The 15,573-nt window shown below is 40.4% G+C and overlaps 2 protein-coding genes across 2 annotated transcripts; one reads left to right on the forward strand and one right to left on the reverse strand.

The window, feature by feature from the left end:
- Window positions 1-7: 7 nt before the first annotated feature.
- Window positions 8-4,128, reverse strand: alg12 (ALG12 alpha-1,6-mannosyltransferase). Its single transcript, XM_056367664.1, has 9 exons — window positions 3,955-4,128; window positions 2,981-3,113; window positions 2,686-2,859; window positions 2,384-2,578; window positions 2,187-2,291; window positions 1,610-1,832; window positions 1,164-1,333; window positions 825-900; window positions 8-718 (listed from the first exon to the last, which is right to left on the reverse strand). The coding sequence occupies exons 1-9, from the start codon at window positions 4,111-4,113 to the stop codon at window positions 469-471; spliced, it is 1,485 nt and encodes a 494-aa protein (XP_056223639.1). The 5' UTR covers window positions 4,114-4,128; the 3' UTR covers window positions 8-468.
- A 347-nt stretch (window positions 4,129-4,475) lies between these two features.
- Window positions 4,476-8,770, forward strand: creld2 (cysteine-rich with EGF-like domains 2). The gene is made up of 10 exons (XM_056367021.1): window positions 4,476-4,789; window positions 4,988-5,070; window positions 5,439-5,549; window positions 5,771-5,862; window positions 6,005-6,181; window positions 6,300-6,398; window positions 7,212-7,295; window positions 7,491-7,586; window positions 8,006-8,146; window positions 8,382-8,770. Exons 1-10 carry the CDS (start codon window positions 4,646-4,648, stop codon window positions 8,438-8,440), a joined length of 1,086 nt encoding a protein of 361 aa, XP_056222996.1. The 5' UTR covers window positions 4,476-4,645; the 3' UTR covers window positions 8,441-8,770.
- The last annotated feature ends 6,803 nt before the right edge of the window (window positions 8,771-15,573 follow it).

Consider the following 15,573-nt stretch of genomic DNA (forward strand, 5'->3'; position numbering starts at 1 on the left):
CCCCCTGTTCACATTCAGCTTTATTCATCTAAAAAATATACATAACGTACAAATCACATTCCGAAGTAAAGAATACAGAGCTGTTTTCAGAGGTTTAAGAAGATAACATAGTTTTATGTGAAAGAAAATGTTTGGTTTTTTTTCATGAGCATTACAACTCCAATACCTGTATTAACAGTAGAATAGAAAAACTTTTGAACTGGTTTAACATTTTACACATCAGCAAAGATGAATGAAGGTATTATTGTTTAAATACAACATGTTTACATGCTGCGGTAGCACATGTTGGCTGTTCATCTGTGGTGAAACGTGACGGATGATAGATTTGTTTTTCACACCTGGAGAAATACCCTTAACACTCCCATCTATACCATTATAACCTGTGAGAACACTGGTGTTTCCAGCTTCACCTTTGGTCACATTTTTGGTCACAATAAGAATTTAATTCCTTAATCCAACACATTCCCATTACAGTCGCTCTTTTTGAGGAGAGGCTTCAGTCTTTCTCTCCATCAGCACAGTTTTTCTCTCCAGTCGCACACTGACAGGAGGGAAGTGAAACATGTTGAAGGCAATGCTGCTGTAACCCTCTATAAAGGCCAGAGGCTGGTGAGTGTCCTTGAGTAGCTGTATCTTGGTAACATTAGCCTCCATTAGCATGTGTGAATACATTTTGACTTCAGGATTTGTGGGGCTCATGTCCTCCCGTTTGTCATATCTGTTAAAAGAAAAAGTAAGTTAAAACATTACACAACCTTAAATGTCACTGTTGGACACATTAAATTTGACAGACTTTAGTTCAAAATAATACAATATACACTGACCTCCAGTTTCTGTTTTGCTCTAAGAAGCGTGATACTCCAGTTTCAGCAGCGTAAGTGTCAATATGAACAAAAACATCTAAAAGAACAGTGTAACAATGTTTTTAATGGCAGTGATTATACAGTATTTTGAATAATTACTCAAATCAGGTTAAAAAAAAAAAGGCAGAATTCTTCATTTTCTCCTACACAGTATTGTTTGTCTTAGACCTTGTGCAAATTAATAAGCTGAATAAAACTGAAAAGTAATCTAAGAGGTATCACCAAGATCGTATACTCTGATAATTATGCCTCAGATTTCAAACTTCCTGCAAATACAAATTGGTTAAAAGTGGTGCCGACCTGTGGTGGCTGGCAGCCGCCTGTGTAGTTCCTGCATCCCGAGTCCCCCTGGGTAGTTGTGGTGGGAAACATAAAGACAAATACTAGAGTATGATGTGTTGATCAACAGCTGGCCAACCACAACCGCAGAGCCCAGTTTATACATCCAGGATTTCTGGTAGTTGCACAAACTAAAGCACACAGGAAGAAAACAAGAAATGAGGAACAAGAGCAGTTACACTCTCAAATGGTTAGAATGTGACACTGCTCACAGTAAATGTCTCTCTAAGCTTTGCACTGGTATTAACGCCTATAAATAGCCGCTCAGTATCCACTTCAAGAGCAAGAGTGTTGTGCAAGTTGTGTTTATTATTTTGTATTCTAAACAACATATTTGTTGTGAAGTGAGAGAAGTGACTGGTTAATGTGTTTTACTGTAAACACTGGGGTTTTATGTTTTGACTTACATGAAAGAACAGCCTCGGGCAGCCACCAAACTGAGCACGGGGAAAGTGTAGATGATGAAGCGCAGCTCCTTGTGGGGCAGCAGCGAGTAGATGAGGATGAAGCCCACTGTGGGCAGCAGCAGCAGCCTCATCCGCCTGTCAAGAAGACCAAGGGGGACAAAGAGCAGCGTGCAGCCCACGGCACGGGGAACCGCAGAGTAAAAGTACCAGAGAAAGGGGGAGGTTTACTGGGGAGAGGAGTCAAGGAAAACTGTGGGGGTGGAGATTATCCCTGACGATAAATTAAACAAAAAGTAAAAGTAGAAGTGATAGCTAGGCTTCAGATAGTTGCTTCTGCCAACAGGGTTATGTTTTTTCACCCGTGTCTGTTTATTCTTCAGCAGGAATTCGGTGGAGGGATGGGACATGGGTCAGGGAAAAGCCCATTCAATTTTGGGGCAGATCCATATCATTTACTATGAATTTTGTTCTGTGACGTCTGGTGTATGCTGTTTGATATTGCCCTTTGCAGAGGTCTGCGCTCTCTGAGTACCCTTCTACCTAAACAAGGAAATGTACAGGAGTAAATGAAAGGATATTCCCCAGTTGGAGCTTTTGTTGAGAATAGTGTTGTACCACAAAACCTGACCTTCAGGCCACAGAAACTCTCTCCAAAAGAAGGTGTCAACAGCTACTGTCAGAGCTGCAAAAGACAAAAGGAATCTAAAAAAGCTGCACATGCACATGTTCTATTTAGGCAATGTATTATTTATATACTGTACATTCACCACTCACCCAGTGACAAGATCCCAGCTGGAACAGCATAGTAAAGCAGTTGCAGCAATCCCAGCTTCCTGCTCAGCAGTGACATCAGCAACATGAGACCCATGAAAATGCAGAGCTCTGACCGGAACACAATGATGACTAAAGCTGAAAGGCTGATGAAACGGCCGTATTTCTGAGCCATCCAAGATGTGAATGCTAAAAGAACTGGGAAGAGAAATTTACTGTCATCACTTGTAGATTTACTCACTAATTCAGGAAAACGGAAAAATAAAAGTTTGAGATTTGAGATTATTATTACCGGTGCATCTTACCTATTGGTAGTGCAAATACATTTGGGAGTGTCCTGGTGCTGTAGAACATTAGGTGAAACTGTGAAGCACAGGTCAGACAGAAGAGCCCTGCAACTGTAGAGCCAAACTGCCTCCTCACCTCTCTCTGCATGTGCCATAGCGCACCGACAACACAAACTCCCAGAGATGCTCGGACTGCACAAAACACATCAAAAGAACACATTTAAACAGTTTAAAACCCAAGAAGTAACATTTATTGTAACATAGAGTATCAATTACTTTAAAAATGACAATTAGTGAGATGTTCGTGATTTACCTATCAGCTGTGTGTAAAATTTCGGTGCATCCAGCAGTGAGGACAGAAACACAACAGGGGAGGAGAGTATGGAGAGAAAAAGGGGGCCAAGGAAAGACCGTGGCACCACGCCAGGAAAATCATGATGGTCATACTGAAAGACAGCACAAGCTTTTTATTGGAGCTCAACAACACTAATGCAGCCAGAATATCATACAGTAATATATATTTTCAATTCAGTTTTTAAATATCACATGATGTTAAGCAAGAGGTGGAATTCAACCAGAAATGTAGACTTCAGCTTTTTGTCCAGGCAAATGGGTAAACTCCACCTGCTGATGAAGTGCATGTTATGTGACATGATCAAAAGCTCCAAAAGAGTTACTAAATGGACCCTGGGACGAGATGTCAATTATTTTCTTAATTCTTATGGTATTGTGTAGAAAATTATGATAAATATCTGTTTTAGAGAACATGTACGATACATAACAGGTAGGTACAGCAGTATGTAGTATCATATATGAATTAAATAATAATGGTTCTGTAAAACCACTTAAATGTATGACTTGGGGCAATACAAATAAATTTCACTCCAATTTTTATTTTGATCATGGAATCAATCCGTTTGCTAATTTGCTGATGATAAAGCACACATCTTTTGAAAGCAGTATGGTTATTATTTATCAGCACAAATTCAACTTTTACTTCTCAAACAGTACATACTTCCTCATACTTATTTTGTAATCTTATTCATTTTTGTATTAGGTATGAATTTACCAAAGACTTTTGGCTTCAATTTGCACAATTATGCTTTTTAATATTCAAGCACTTCCCTCCTCTACAACTCAGAAAAATATATGTAAGCAGTAACTGTGTTAACGTAAGTGTTGTCTGTATGGTTTGTGTAATGTATTAAAAAATGATTTAATTCACTGATGCTGTGCACAGTTAGCTTGTTAGCACATCTATTACCTGAATCTGTAACACCTGCTTACCTTGTCAAAGTCAAGTCTGTGATACAAAATGTCGTGGGCTGCCTGTAAGTTAAAGCTTTCCTCAACCTTAGTAAAAGGACAAATGAATAAATGCAAAAGAGCCACAGAAATTAATAAGAAGAGCAGTGGCAGCCCAAAAACATTCCTCTTTTCAGCCATGACAGCTGAAAGACTGTTTTCACTTCCGGTCACCACAGGAAGTGATCGTCACGACATGTTTTCATATCGCTAAAAATATAAAAACAATTTTTGTAGTAACGATATAAAGGTATGGTTAATAAATCCAACCAAATTCTTCACCCTAAAGAAAAAACAAATATATTTTTAATGCTACAACTAGGTTTTCTTAATTTTCCACGTGCGGAAGGATCTTTTTGTCCCGCGCGTGGCGGCTTGTGATTGGTTTCAAATTTGATTGACAGGCAGGGAGAGCCATTCAGCGCAAGCCACAATTCGACCGAGAAGCTGAAGCGGAAAACTAGAACCGTACCGTTTTTTTCCCCCACAACCAGCATGTAAATACTACTTTCTTGTGCTTTGCATAGACAACGCTAACTTATATTTAATGTTAACAATAGCTCATTTAGATGTGTCCGGACCGTGCAAGACTTTAGTATTAGTGAGAAGCTTGCCTGCAAGTGGCTGAAGCGTGTGTTGTGATATGAAAGTGGGTCTGAAGTGATTGGATGAGATGCTGTCCACCGGTCCAGAGCTGCGGCTACTGCGGCTTTTGTCTTGTGTAACTCTTGTCTTACTTTTTCAAGTCACCGACGCCAAGAGGGATTTAAAAAGCGCCTGTACCACCTGCCAGCAAATCACGGATAACTTCAGCAAGGTGTGAGAACATTTGTGTTGTTTGTGGGCTTCTTTTTGTTGTTTTTCTTTTTACTGATATGAATATACGTGTTACCCCAAAATATTGAAGGTACCCTGCTACTTTAGATGGTGCCAAATGCCCGAAATGTCTTTAACTTATTCCAGTCCCTCCCATGTTTTCTTTCTGTAGAAAAACAACTTTGTTTTTGTGTTTTAGGGCTTTGACAGAACAGCAAAGCAGAACTTCGGTGGAGGCAACACAGCCTGGGAGGAGAGGAAACTGTCTAAATATGAGACGAGGTGAGACAGCGCATCCTGTCCAGTCCTGTTCAAACTGCAGGTCACCCTGCCACCGGCACATGTCATTAGAGCTGTGTTTGTTTTACACCAGAGCAGCAGGCTGTTGCAGTTTGCACATGAAGTTTATCAAAGTTTTACATAAGCCACATGCATTTGAATGACAAGTGGCTGATGACTTATGCAAACTTTCAAACTCAAAGCCATTCTCACACGTACACACACACACGTAATCTTCTATGTTTCCTTTTTCTTTTTATATCACAGGAGTGTAGGGACCACTTCCCTTGTAATTCCCTGCTATTGCTTTGTCCTATTTGTTGCTCAGTGTCTGTCCTGCTTGTCCAATCCTGTTTTTGCTTTTTTTACAGTGAGATTCGTCTGATGGAGATTGTGGAGGGGCTATGTGAGAGTAGCAGCTTTGAGTGCAATCGCATGGTCGAAGAGCACGAAGAGCACTTTGAGACCTGGTGGTTCAAGAGGTGGGTGTTGGTTAATGCAAATATTGTCAAAGTTTCAATGTCAGCACGGTCAGTCACTGGCAAGTGGGATGGATTTAAACTGTTAGGGTTTTAACACAAAGACAGATTGATGCCCTTCCAGCATGATTAGGCAAGCTGAGGTGTCACCTGCAGAGTTATTGATGTACAAACATTTGTTTTCAGTAAAATGTGGTAAACCTTTTTTTCCTGTTGCATCGCAGAAAAACAAAACATCCTGACCTGCATAAGTGGTTCTGCATTGAAACAATCAAAGTGTGCTGTCCGAAGGGAACGTTTGGACCTGACTGCAATGGTAAGGAGAAACACAACATAAAATGATACCAGCATTATAAACAACTAAGACCACTAACCTCTTGAAGTAGCCACAATGTTAAAAGTGGTTATTTAAGTGGATATTTTTGTGTTGCTTATGTCTTTCTGATTATCTTTTTAAGCCTGTGTGGGCAGCTCTGAGAGACCCTGTCAGGGAAATGGAATGTGTGATGGCGACGGGACTCGTGGAGGGAACGGAAAGTGCAGCTGTAACCATGGTTATGAAGGGGAGTCCTGCCTGGACTGCATCGACGGCTACTTCAACGAAGTGAGGAACGACACCTTCTCCCTTTGCACAGGTACAACACGGAAACAAGTGAAATGCTGCTGCGCCACTGACATGTCGCCAACATTCATACACAAATGTGTAGAGAAATCTGTGGTGATTCTGAATTCAGGCTTCACTTCCTCATACAGAATGCCACGCTTCATGCAAGACCTGCACTGGAGCAACCAATCAGGACTGTGATGAGTGCAAGGAAGGCTGGGAGGAGGATGAGCAGGAAACTTGTGTCGGTAAGAGTACCAATAATAATTCTACATGTGGTCATTTATGAGCATCTAGGAGAAAGTAACAACAGTTCTAATATGTGGGTAAAGCCAGAGCTGCATGATTATGCTTAGAATGACAGCTGTCTTTGATAATAAAACAGTTTTATTGCACTTGAACACTTTAATAGTCAGAAAACTTACTTAATTTTCATATTTTATACTTTTAGAGCCAAAATAATGATCTATTATTCAATTAGTCAATTGCCAGAAAATATATCTGCAACCATTTCGATAATCGATTAATCATATAAGTAATTTTTCAAGTAGAAATGCCAAATATTTCCCAAGTTCCAGCTTTGAAATTGTGAGAATTTGCTGTTTTTCTTTGGATTATAACATCGTAAATTGAATATCTTTTGAGTTTTGTACAGTTGGTTTGACAAAATACGACATTTGAAGAAGTCTCCTTTTCCTACTATTTCCTAACATTTTATTGACTAAATTGTTAATAGACTAATTTAGAAAGTTACTGGCAGACTAAATGATAAGATATTTTTTTAGTTTTTTGTCATTTGTGTGGACGTGTGTAGAAAAATGTGTTTCATTGCTGAATATGTATTAAACTGAAGCCAGAAAAATGTCTGCACAGAAAAGCATTTATCCTTACACAGAAAAAAAGCTGTAAGTATATGTATTTATGCAGATTGCATGTGTGATGAATATACTCTAACCTGCAGCTGTATTTGCCAAACAGACATCAGTTAATCACATCATTCACATAGTAGATCACACTCTGGACAGAGTTCATCTCACTGCAATCTATCTCATGTGTTGCAGATGTGAATGAGTGCTCCACTGACTCTTCTCCATGTAAAGATGATCAATACTGTGTTAACACAGAAGGCTCCTACTCCTGCAAGGGTAAGAGGACTCACAGTATCTTTTTATTTTTGGGATGTGACCTTTGTCTATCGGGGCTATGAACTGTATAAAATGTGCCATATTTCAGAAATCGGGAAAGTCATTTAGTTTCACTTCACTGAAAGATTTCTCTGTGATATTTATCTGTGATATATTTTAGAAAGGGTTTCTTTTGTGTGTGTTTGTCCTTCACAGCTTGTGACAAAGTTTGCTCTGGCTGTACTGGAGCTGGTCCTGATAAGTGCCAGGCTTGTGCCAGCGGGTACCAGGATGCAGAGGGCACCTGCACAGGTATGATAGAAATAATCCACTATTTGGAAGGTTCCACTTCTCTATACTGTTGATCAATTCTAGAAGAATTTATGATTCATTTAGAAAACATTATAGAATAAATATTAAAGACGTTAAAGATAAGAGTGGCATTATTCTATATTTTGCTTATTGACCTTCAGCCCCATGTTCATTGAATCTTATTAAGGATGGAGATCTATAAAACAGATCACAAATGTATAAATAAAAAAATAAGTGGAAAAGAAAGGTTAAAAAAAAAAGGGTTTAGTAGTTACAGCTGGGCTCTGTAGGTTTTGGCAAAGGATAGACTACAGACTTATCTTTTTTAAATTCTGTTGCATCTTTGAGTTTCAACCTGTATCACATGAACAAAATTTAGTCTGGTTGGCTCATCAGTGTAATGTTTTATGTTTTCCAAGATATCGATGAGTGTTCCCAGTCAGAGTCGGTGTGTACAAAGGAGCACCAGGAGTGTATCAACAATAAAGGCAGCTACGTGTGCATCTGTTCAAGTGGCTATGAGGAGCAGGAGGACGAGTGTGTCCAAATGATGCAGCCAGGTGAGGATTAGTGTTTAAGGACTAGTTTCACACAGTTTCTGCCTTACTCTTTCTGAAAGCTTTTCAGAGGTGAAATGAAGGTTTTTGTTAGCTACTACATTTTGACATAACAGCATATGGAATTAATTGACAACACATTGTATATTGTGCCCCTAAGATATTATCAATAAAAATTCAGTATATTAGTTTCAATATATAATTACTTATGATTTACACATGCTTAAATTTTCATCAGAACATGCAGAAGAGTCAGAAGCAACCGAGACGACCACAAGTCCACACGGGGAACTTTGATGTCAAAACTGGGATCATGAGGAGCGAATCAGGAAGAACTGTTGAAATCTGCCACATCTGAAGCTGCTCGTTTTTTTAAAAAATTGCCGACTACATGCACTTAATGTACCAGCTGCACTTAGAACCAACAAAAGCTGCCAAGACAGTGTTTTCCAGCAGTGGGTCATGGATTAAAGGACAAAAAAAGAGAGACATTTTATGCTCAGTATGCTGGTCATTGTTGCTTTTCTCTGGTGTACGCAAACTACCACTTGTTGTCTTTAGTTGTTCTATGGTTTTAAAAATCAAAGGTGTTTCAATAAAGGTGAATTATGTTAAATTTAAGGTAAATCCATGCCAACAGGCTGTGTATACCTTCTTCTACAATGTGTGCTGTTTATTCTACAGGAGCAAATGTAGTGCAGTGGATTACATTAGCAGGTGGAAGTTAGAGCACAGGTTGTGTAGTTGCAGCAATCATAGTTGACCACACGGTGGCAGTCTAATCATATGAAATGTAGAGGCTCACTTCTGTGTACAGATGTGCCTTATTTAAATTGATGAAAGACAAGTGTCTCACTGTTTTTACTCAGGGCTTCCTCCCTTCCCTTAGTCATTTGTGATGCATGACCAGATCTGAGTGTTTTACCAGGGGGACTCATGCTGTATATTATACATCTTCATATCTACATGTTTATATTCGTGATTTTATAGCCACACACATTAATCTACGGTTTTACTGTGTCACCTGAACTTCACCAAATCAATCTTTTGCGAATAAGCAGCATTTTTGGTAAGATCTCTTCTGGTCCCGCTTGGATCAAAGAATATTTTTCTAACCCTGGTCTCACCTTGGAAAAAGTCTTCCCAGCTTCCTGCGGGATGATGTCAGCTGTTTTGACTCGACAGGCCCATTAAGGCGGAGGGAACATCCAGTTGAGACCTGTCTGAGCTGGTAGTGAGGCAGCGGAGATGCAATCATACCACAGGCCCACCCTCTCACCAACACACACACACACCTCTCCACTTTTCACCCCTGGATGTTAACTCCACTATATTGACAGGCTTTATCAGGGAGGATGGGAAAATAATGTCTCCCAAATAACACATCAAACAAAGTGAGCTGATGCTGAGTGACTGGTTACCATGACCACTATAGAGTCACCTGGTGTTTCTGACTTGACGCTAACTTTGCACTGGCCATCTCTGGCAAGTTGCCCCAGAAGTAGATCCCTCTGTATGCAGTTATAATAGCTAATCCATTATGTGTTTACTCTTGTTTGAACTCAGAGATGAGCATTTGAAATTATTGATGTAAAATTGAAGTTTATTTGGAAATCCTCCGGAGCCTCATGCTGCTTCCCTCAATACGATCGTTCAGCCAGATTTCTTGTTAGCATGACTGGTTAACTCACTACAATGGGTAATTCAGATCGCTTATGTGTGTAGGACTGGGGGGAAAGCATTTTGAATTATTTATTTAAAATTGAAGTATGAAGATTTTGGAAGTTCACACAGCTAGCCCCAATGTGCCTGTTTTGCTGGGGCTCACATATCTCTAGAGTTGGCATGGATATAATTATGACAAAGACCCAGGCTGAAAATAACAATTTTCTTTTAAAGGTACGATATGTACCTTTTTGCTATGGCTAGATAGCCGATGTTAGCATTAACAGCTGTTTACTTACCACTCTAGACATTGTGAGTTAAGCATCAAACTCGCCAAGAGCTGTCTCCAGCGGTGGAAAGCAATGCCAATGGTTCCTCTCTTTTTGCTTCAATTTCTATCACTTGTCTTCTACTAAAGTTAGCATGCTAACCAGGTAGCATTGGCCCGTCCCGTCTCATAATACTATTTTGTGACAGTGAGTGACTGCAGTGTCCAGTTCAACATGAGGCTGAAGAAGTAGCACTGGCTACTGTAAACATAACAATGGCTGAAGCTCTTGGAGCAACCACTATCACCACCACCACAGCTCCCGGCAAGAAACCATTTTTGGCAGCAGAGAAAACTTACATAAAGCACCTTTAGGAGTGACAACCGAGCACAGATGAGCAGCTTTTACCAAAGGTCAGCTCACCATTGTGTCGATCATCAGTTTGGTATCAATATCAACATCATTACCTACAAGGGCCGTGTATGGTTTAAAGGTTATATGTTACATGTTTGATAGGCATTTAAGTTTAGATTCTTGCAAACAAGTAGAGTACCTGTTTTTGCTTTTTAGAGCTGCAAACGTGCTATTTTGCCTAGAGCCATTTTAAAAATGCAAGAAGATTTTACATTTGACTCTGAGCAGCCAAAATGATTTCAGCACTCACAAAATGAAAACAGATACTCAACGAGCAGGCAGATCGGTCTTCCGGATCTTGCTTACAATTTTCAGTGTCTTGACCTTGTAACCTCTCTAAGACAGCTCTTCTAACCACTGGGCTTGGCTGCCGTTGAAATTAGAGTATTGTTTATTCCACATGCTGGCCTCCTCTTTCGTGCGGCGTAGTGAATCCCCAGTCAGATTCCACAAAACGTGCATCAAGACGTGGATGGTGTTTGTGTGTCTCCACATGCACAGAATTTCCCATGCGTATGTTTATACTGACTGGAGCAGCATGTGCACAAATACTCTGTGGTTGGAGGGGCACCCTGCTCTTTTCTTCTTGACTTTGTGGTGGTTTTTCTTGTGCCAGTAAACCTCAGCTGTGGAGCACATGGTCCAGCTGTGTTGGGGTGACTATGAGGACACTAACATGGTTACCGAGGAAACCCAAGAGCATGCAGAGCAAGAAAATGTACAGAACATTGAGCTTATAGCACCATAGCACATGCTTTTTATTCTAGCAGGCCAGGACACCCTGCCCTCTGTTCCCAGGCATCAAACTGTGACTCTGATTCTCCTCTTCATCCTCATTCATCAGCAGTTAAATCTCAGGGATGCTGTTTCCCAAAGCTATCCTTAGACAACAATCCCTTTTGTTCCATTGTAAGGCAGTGGGACAGAGATAATCATAGTGCTGAGATACACTGAGGGGAACTGCACGCTAAACTAGAAGCCAGATGTGGCACCATGTGCTTCTGTTCAGCTGTCAGTGGCCTGCACCGCCTCTGATGTCAGGCACTCCTTAAACTTGCTGCCCTCTCTGATGCGGTTGGTTCTGCCTTCCTTTCACCCAGATGAACGCTTAACCGCCAATGATTAAGCCAGACAAATTGGAAACTCTGCAGGGCAGAGGCAACTCGAATATAGAACTTCTCAAGGTGCTGCTTGGGAATCTTCCCTTTCAGGGCGCTGTGAAGGAGCCTCAGCGAATGAACTGACACCAGCACTATTGCTCCGAGATGCTTTATAAAGTGCAGACTTTAGCTTTGAAGTAAAAGCATTACATGGAGGACAGAGGAGCAGCTGGGGCTGCATGTGTAGCTGGAGCAGCTTGCCTGAGGTTAAGGAGGGGAAATTGGAAATTTGTGTTGTGTGCGAAAGAGATATAACACACTGACTTGCAGTCTGCATGACCCCTGATACCAGTGTTGTGCCAGTTCACACTTAAAAAGAACTAGTTCAAAGTTCAGTTCATCCACATGAAAATTAACTAGATCACATTCATAGTTCATTTTTTTTTTAAATTTGAACTAAGTTAACAGTTCCAAAAATGAAGTAGTTCACGTTCATTTGTTGTTATTCTTTTTCAATAGGACGTCCTCCTACCTATCCATCGCCAGCCTCAAATTATTGCCACTACCAAACTAAATGAATTATTGTATACCACTGAAGAATTACATTGCATTGAAAATCTTCACTTGTTTGTTAATAAAACGGCCTAAAATGCTCAAACAAACTGCTTCAGCAGTAGTAGATGCGTCTGTAATGTCTGTACTGCTACCACCAGCCATGCTGGGCTGTGTCACCCAAGGGTACAAGTAGGAATACATTCACTTTTTTATCTAACCAAAGGCTGCAGATGAATTGTGCAGATCTGTGTCCACGTAAGTGTAAGCTGTGAAACTTTGGGCCAGAACAATGGGCTGGAAGAGGCTAAAACGCTCCATGTAGCTGAGGAGAACTAGAGTTGGATGATAATCTTGTGTGGATTTGTTATTATGAGCAACACTTTTCATATCACACACAGTTTTGACATTTTGACCTATGATTGAAATGATAATCCTGACGAGCTCTCAAAGCTCTCGGAATTGGTGGTATTTTTTAATTGTACTTCATGTTAACGTTGAACTACAGGAGCCTTGAAAGACAAGTGATTTTTTTTTTCCATCTGTGAAAACAACCCAAGGGCAAGTGATTTTTTTTTTGGAGGGGGTTGCTCATACAAATGAAAAAATAGGAAAAAAAAACCAAAACCCAACAGAAAAAATTGTACTTGCCTCTCCGTTTGTTGTTTTTAGATAAAAAAAAAATTGGGGAAAAAAATGCACTTGCTTTCCAGGGCTTTTTCTTTGAAACATTTTAAAGCACAAGTAATCAAAAGGTAATTTAGCGTTCATATGTTAACTGTCATTTCCAAACAGAGGTATGTTGATCCAGCTGTGTAACCCCAGTTGATTTTGCTGCCAGTTATCAAAGTTAATGTGTAAAAAGGAGATTAAAGCTGTTTGAATCATGCAGCACTGCAGAGTCTGCGTTTACTGTGTATGTTGTGGATTGATGAACACGTCTGTCTGTATAGGGATTGAACTGACTTCAGTCGGGCGCAAAAAGTAATGTAAGTTTGAATTATTTACATCATGAAATCATGATACTATTTTTTCCCCACAACAAGATGTGCCTGAAGCAGTGGAGAAATAATAGATTAGCAAAACATGAAGTGACACCAGTGTTTTCCTCTCATGGGTAAAAGTGATATTCTACTTGGGACTATTCTGTTCAATAAGAGTGTAAAACCAATCCAAACATTTTTAATTATTCAGCATGTTGCCCTGCTGGATCATTGTGCTGGAAATGAAAAGTGAGAGAAAATAGTTGTTTTTTTTCTTCTCTTTAAAAAATGTATCTCCATGTTCTTTTTGTAACTTTATATCCTGTGAGTAGCCTCGTGTGTACTTTTACTGGGAATGGCACACACGCAGGTGCTGTATTTAAGGGAAAGAATGTGACACTGTTGTGGCACAATCTCTGCTAAAATGTTCTGCAGAACAACAAATCATAACAGAGGCTTCTGCACTTCTTTGCCATTTTCTTTTATTAAAAATAAATGCTGGTTTCAGTCTCTAGATAGTGCCCTCGCCCGTACAGCCTGCTGTAGAACAAAGCACCGCCTAAATAGTTTTTCAGAGGTGTATTTCTCAGGGGAGCAGGAGGAATAGGAGGCGGCGGCAGGAGGCAGGGAGTGGCGTGGTGCGAGCGGGCACGCTAGCTGCTGTGCACAGATTTCGCAGACAGGTAGGATGGATTGATGTTACCCACCTTTGTTTGATCTTAAAGCCAGCGCCCATGTCTGTGAGTGTCTGCAGGCATCTGTGTGTGTCTGAGTAACAGTATGATAAGATTTGGCGTGTGTGTGTGTGTGTGTGTGTGTGTGTGTGTGCGCGCGCGCGCAGCACTATAGTGTGACTGCATCATCTGGCCTCTGATCTCTTACACCCATCAGGAATGAGAGGAGACAGGGAGGGCGACTTTGATCTCCCAGAGATGCTGCGGTCCTCCTTCCTAAAATCTTTTGGGTTTTTTTGCATCTAACAAGGAGAAGTCAAAAAAGAAAAAACACTTGAATACATCTTTTGCCTGCTGTGCATTTATTGTCACCGATTTAAAAGAAACATTTACATTAGAGGCTCTTAATTGATGCTCTAACCCACTTCACCTAACGAGTAAAGGATTTAATGTCTCTCTTAAACTGATGTTAAATAGCACATGCTTTTAGACTGCTGCTCACGCCGTTAACATGCACTTAAGTAACCAGGTTACAATTGGCTTCTCTGTTTTTTGTTCAGAAAAAGCAGTAAAAGATGATGCAGCCGGCATGCGGGTTCACCAAGACTGGACAGCTGAAGACTGGAACGTAGCCTGGTCTGATGGATCTGGACTTCTGCTGAGGCCTCAGATGTCGGGTCATAATTTGGCATCAAACAGCATGAATCCATGGACCCAAGCTGCCTTGTATCAACAGTCCAGGCTGGTGCTGGCGGTGTAATGGTGTGGGGGAATGTTTTCTTGGCACGCTTTTGGCCCTTTAATACCAATCAATCCAGGTTTGAGTACCACAGCCTGAATGAGTATTGTTGTTGACCATGTTCACCCCTTTATGGCCAAAGTTTACCATCTTCTAATGGCTTCTTCCAGCAGGATAATGCTACATGTCACAAAACAAATGTCGTCTAAAACTGGTTTCATGAACATGACACTAAGTTCAGTGAACTTCAGTGACCTCCCGAGTCTCTGAATCCAGTAGAACACCATATGGATATGGTAGAACAGGAGATTGGCAGCATGAATGTGCAGCTGACAAATCAGCTGTTTCCAACATCTTGTGGAGTTGAAGCCACAAAGAACTGAGGTTGTTTTCAAAGCAAAAAGAGGCCCTATCCAGTATAGTAAGGTGTTCCTAATAAAGTGTTCGGCAAGTATATTTCCAGCTGTTAGGACACACATTGGCTATGATGAACGACCCTGTGGTCTTTCAGTTGCAAGACCATCTCCACCCTGTCACATCATAACTAACTAACCAGATGTTGATGCTCAAAAGATTCTGTAATTGCAGGAAATTTGAAATTTGCAGGCCAACACCGAGAAATCTTATGTTTGGATATCTCCAGAGCCTCACAAAAAGTTCACCTGAGTAAACTCGTAGAGACAGGTGTGAGCAGGTGTTCAACAACTGGTGAGATAAACGATAATATCAGACAGCAGCTAATTGCTGGAGGTTCCATATCTTGTCAACAAGTTTTTCAGGGTACTATTTTTATTTTTAAGGATTAAATTTGAAGTTTAAAACATAAAAACCTAAACTGAAGAAGTGATGTATCAGACATTGTATAAGTGATACTATGACCTACTTCACAGTGTGGTTGTAAAAGTGGATTTTTTTTCTATGAATTGGCTGTATTTTGTGTTGTTAACCTATTTTAACACCTGCAGTAACATAAAACGCAAGCTGCCTCCCCACATCAAAGACATATTTCTCTCTCACTGTTGGACACAGCTTCA

The sequence above is a fragment of the Seriola aureovittata genome, chromosome 22 (genome assembly GCF_021018895.1).
Source record: "Seriola aureovittata isolate HTS-2021-v1 ecotype China chromosome 22, ASM2101889v1, whole genome shotgun sequence".
In the NCBI taxonomy this organism is placed as follows: Eukaryota; Metazoa; Chordata; class Actinopteri; order Carangiformes; family Carangidae; genus Seriola; species Seriola aureovittata.

Coding starts and splice junctions, on each gene's coding strand:
- alg12 (XM_056367664.1), bottom strand. CDS start 4,113: ATGGCTGAAAAGAGGAATGTTTTTGGGCTGCCACTGCTCTTCTTATTA. Junction 2,292..2,383: donor AGCTGGGATCTTGTCACTGG/GTGAGTGGTGAA, acceptor TGTCTTTTGCAG/CTCTGACAGTAGCTGTTGAC. Junction 901..1,163: donor GCGGCTGCCAGCCACCACAG/GTCGGCACCACT, acceptor CTGTTCTTTTAG/ATGTTTTTGTTCATATTGAC.
- creld2 (XM_056367021.1), top strand. CDS start 4,646: ATGCTGTCCACCGGTCCAGAGCTGCGGCTACTGCGGCTTTTGTCTTGT. Junction 4,790..4,987: donor TCACGGATAACTTCAGCAAG/GTGTGAGAACAT, acceptor TTTGTGTTTTAG/GGCTTTGACAGAACAGCAAA. Junction 6,182..6,299: donor CACCTTCTCCCTTTGCACAG/GTACAACACGGA, acceptor TTCCTCATACAG/AATGCCACGCTTCATGCAAG.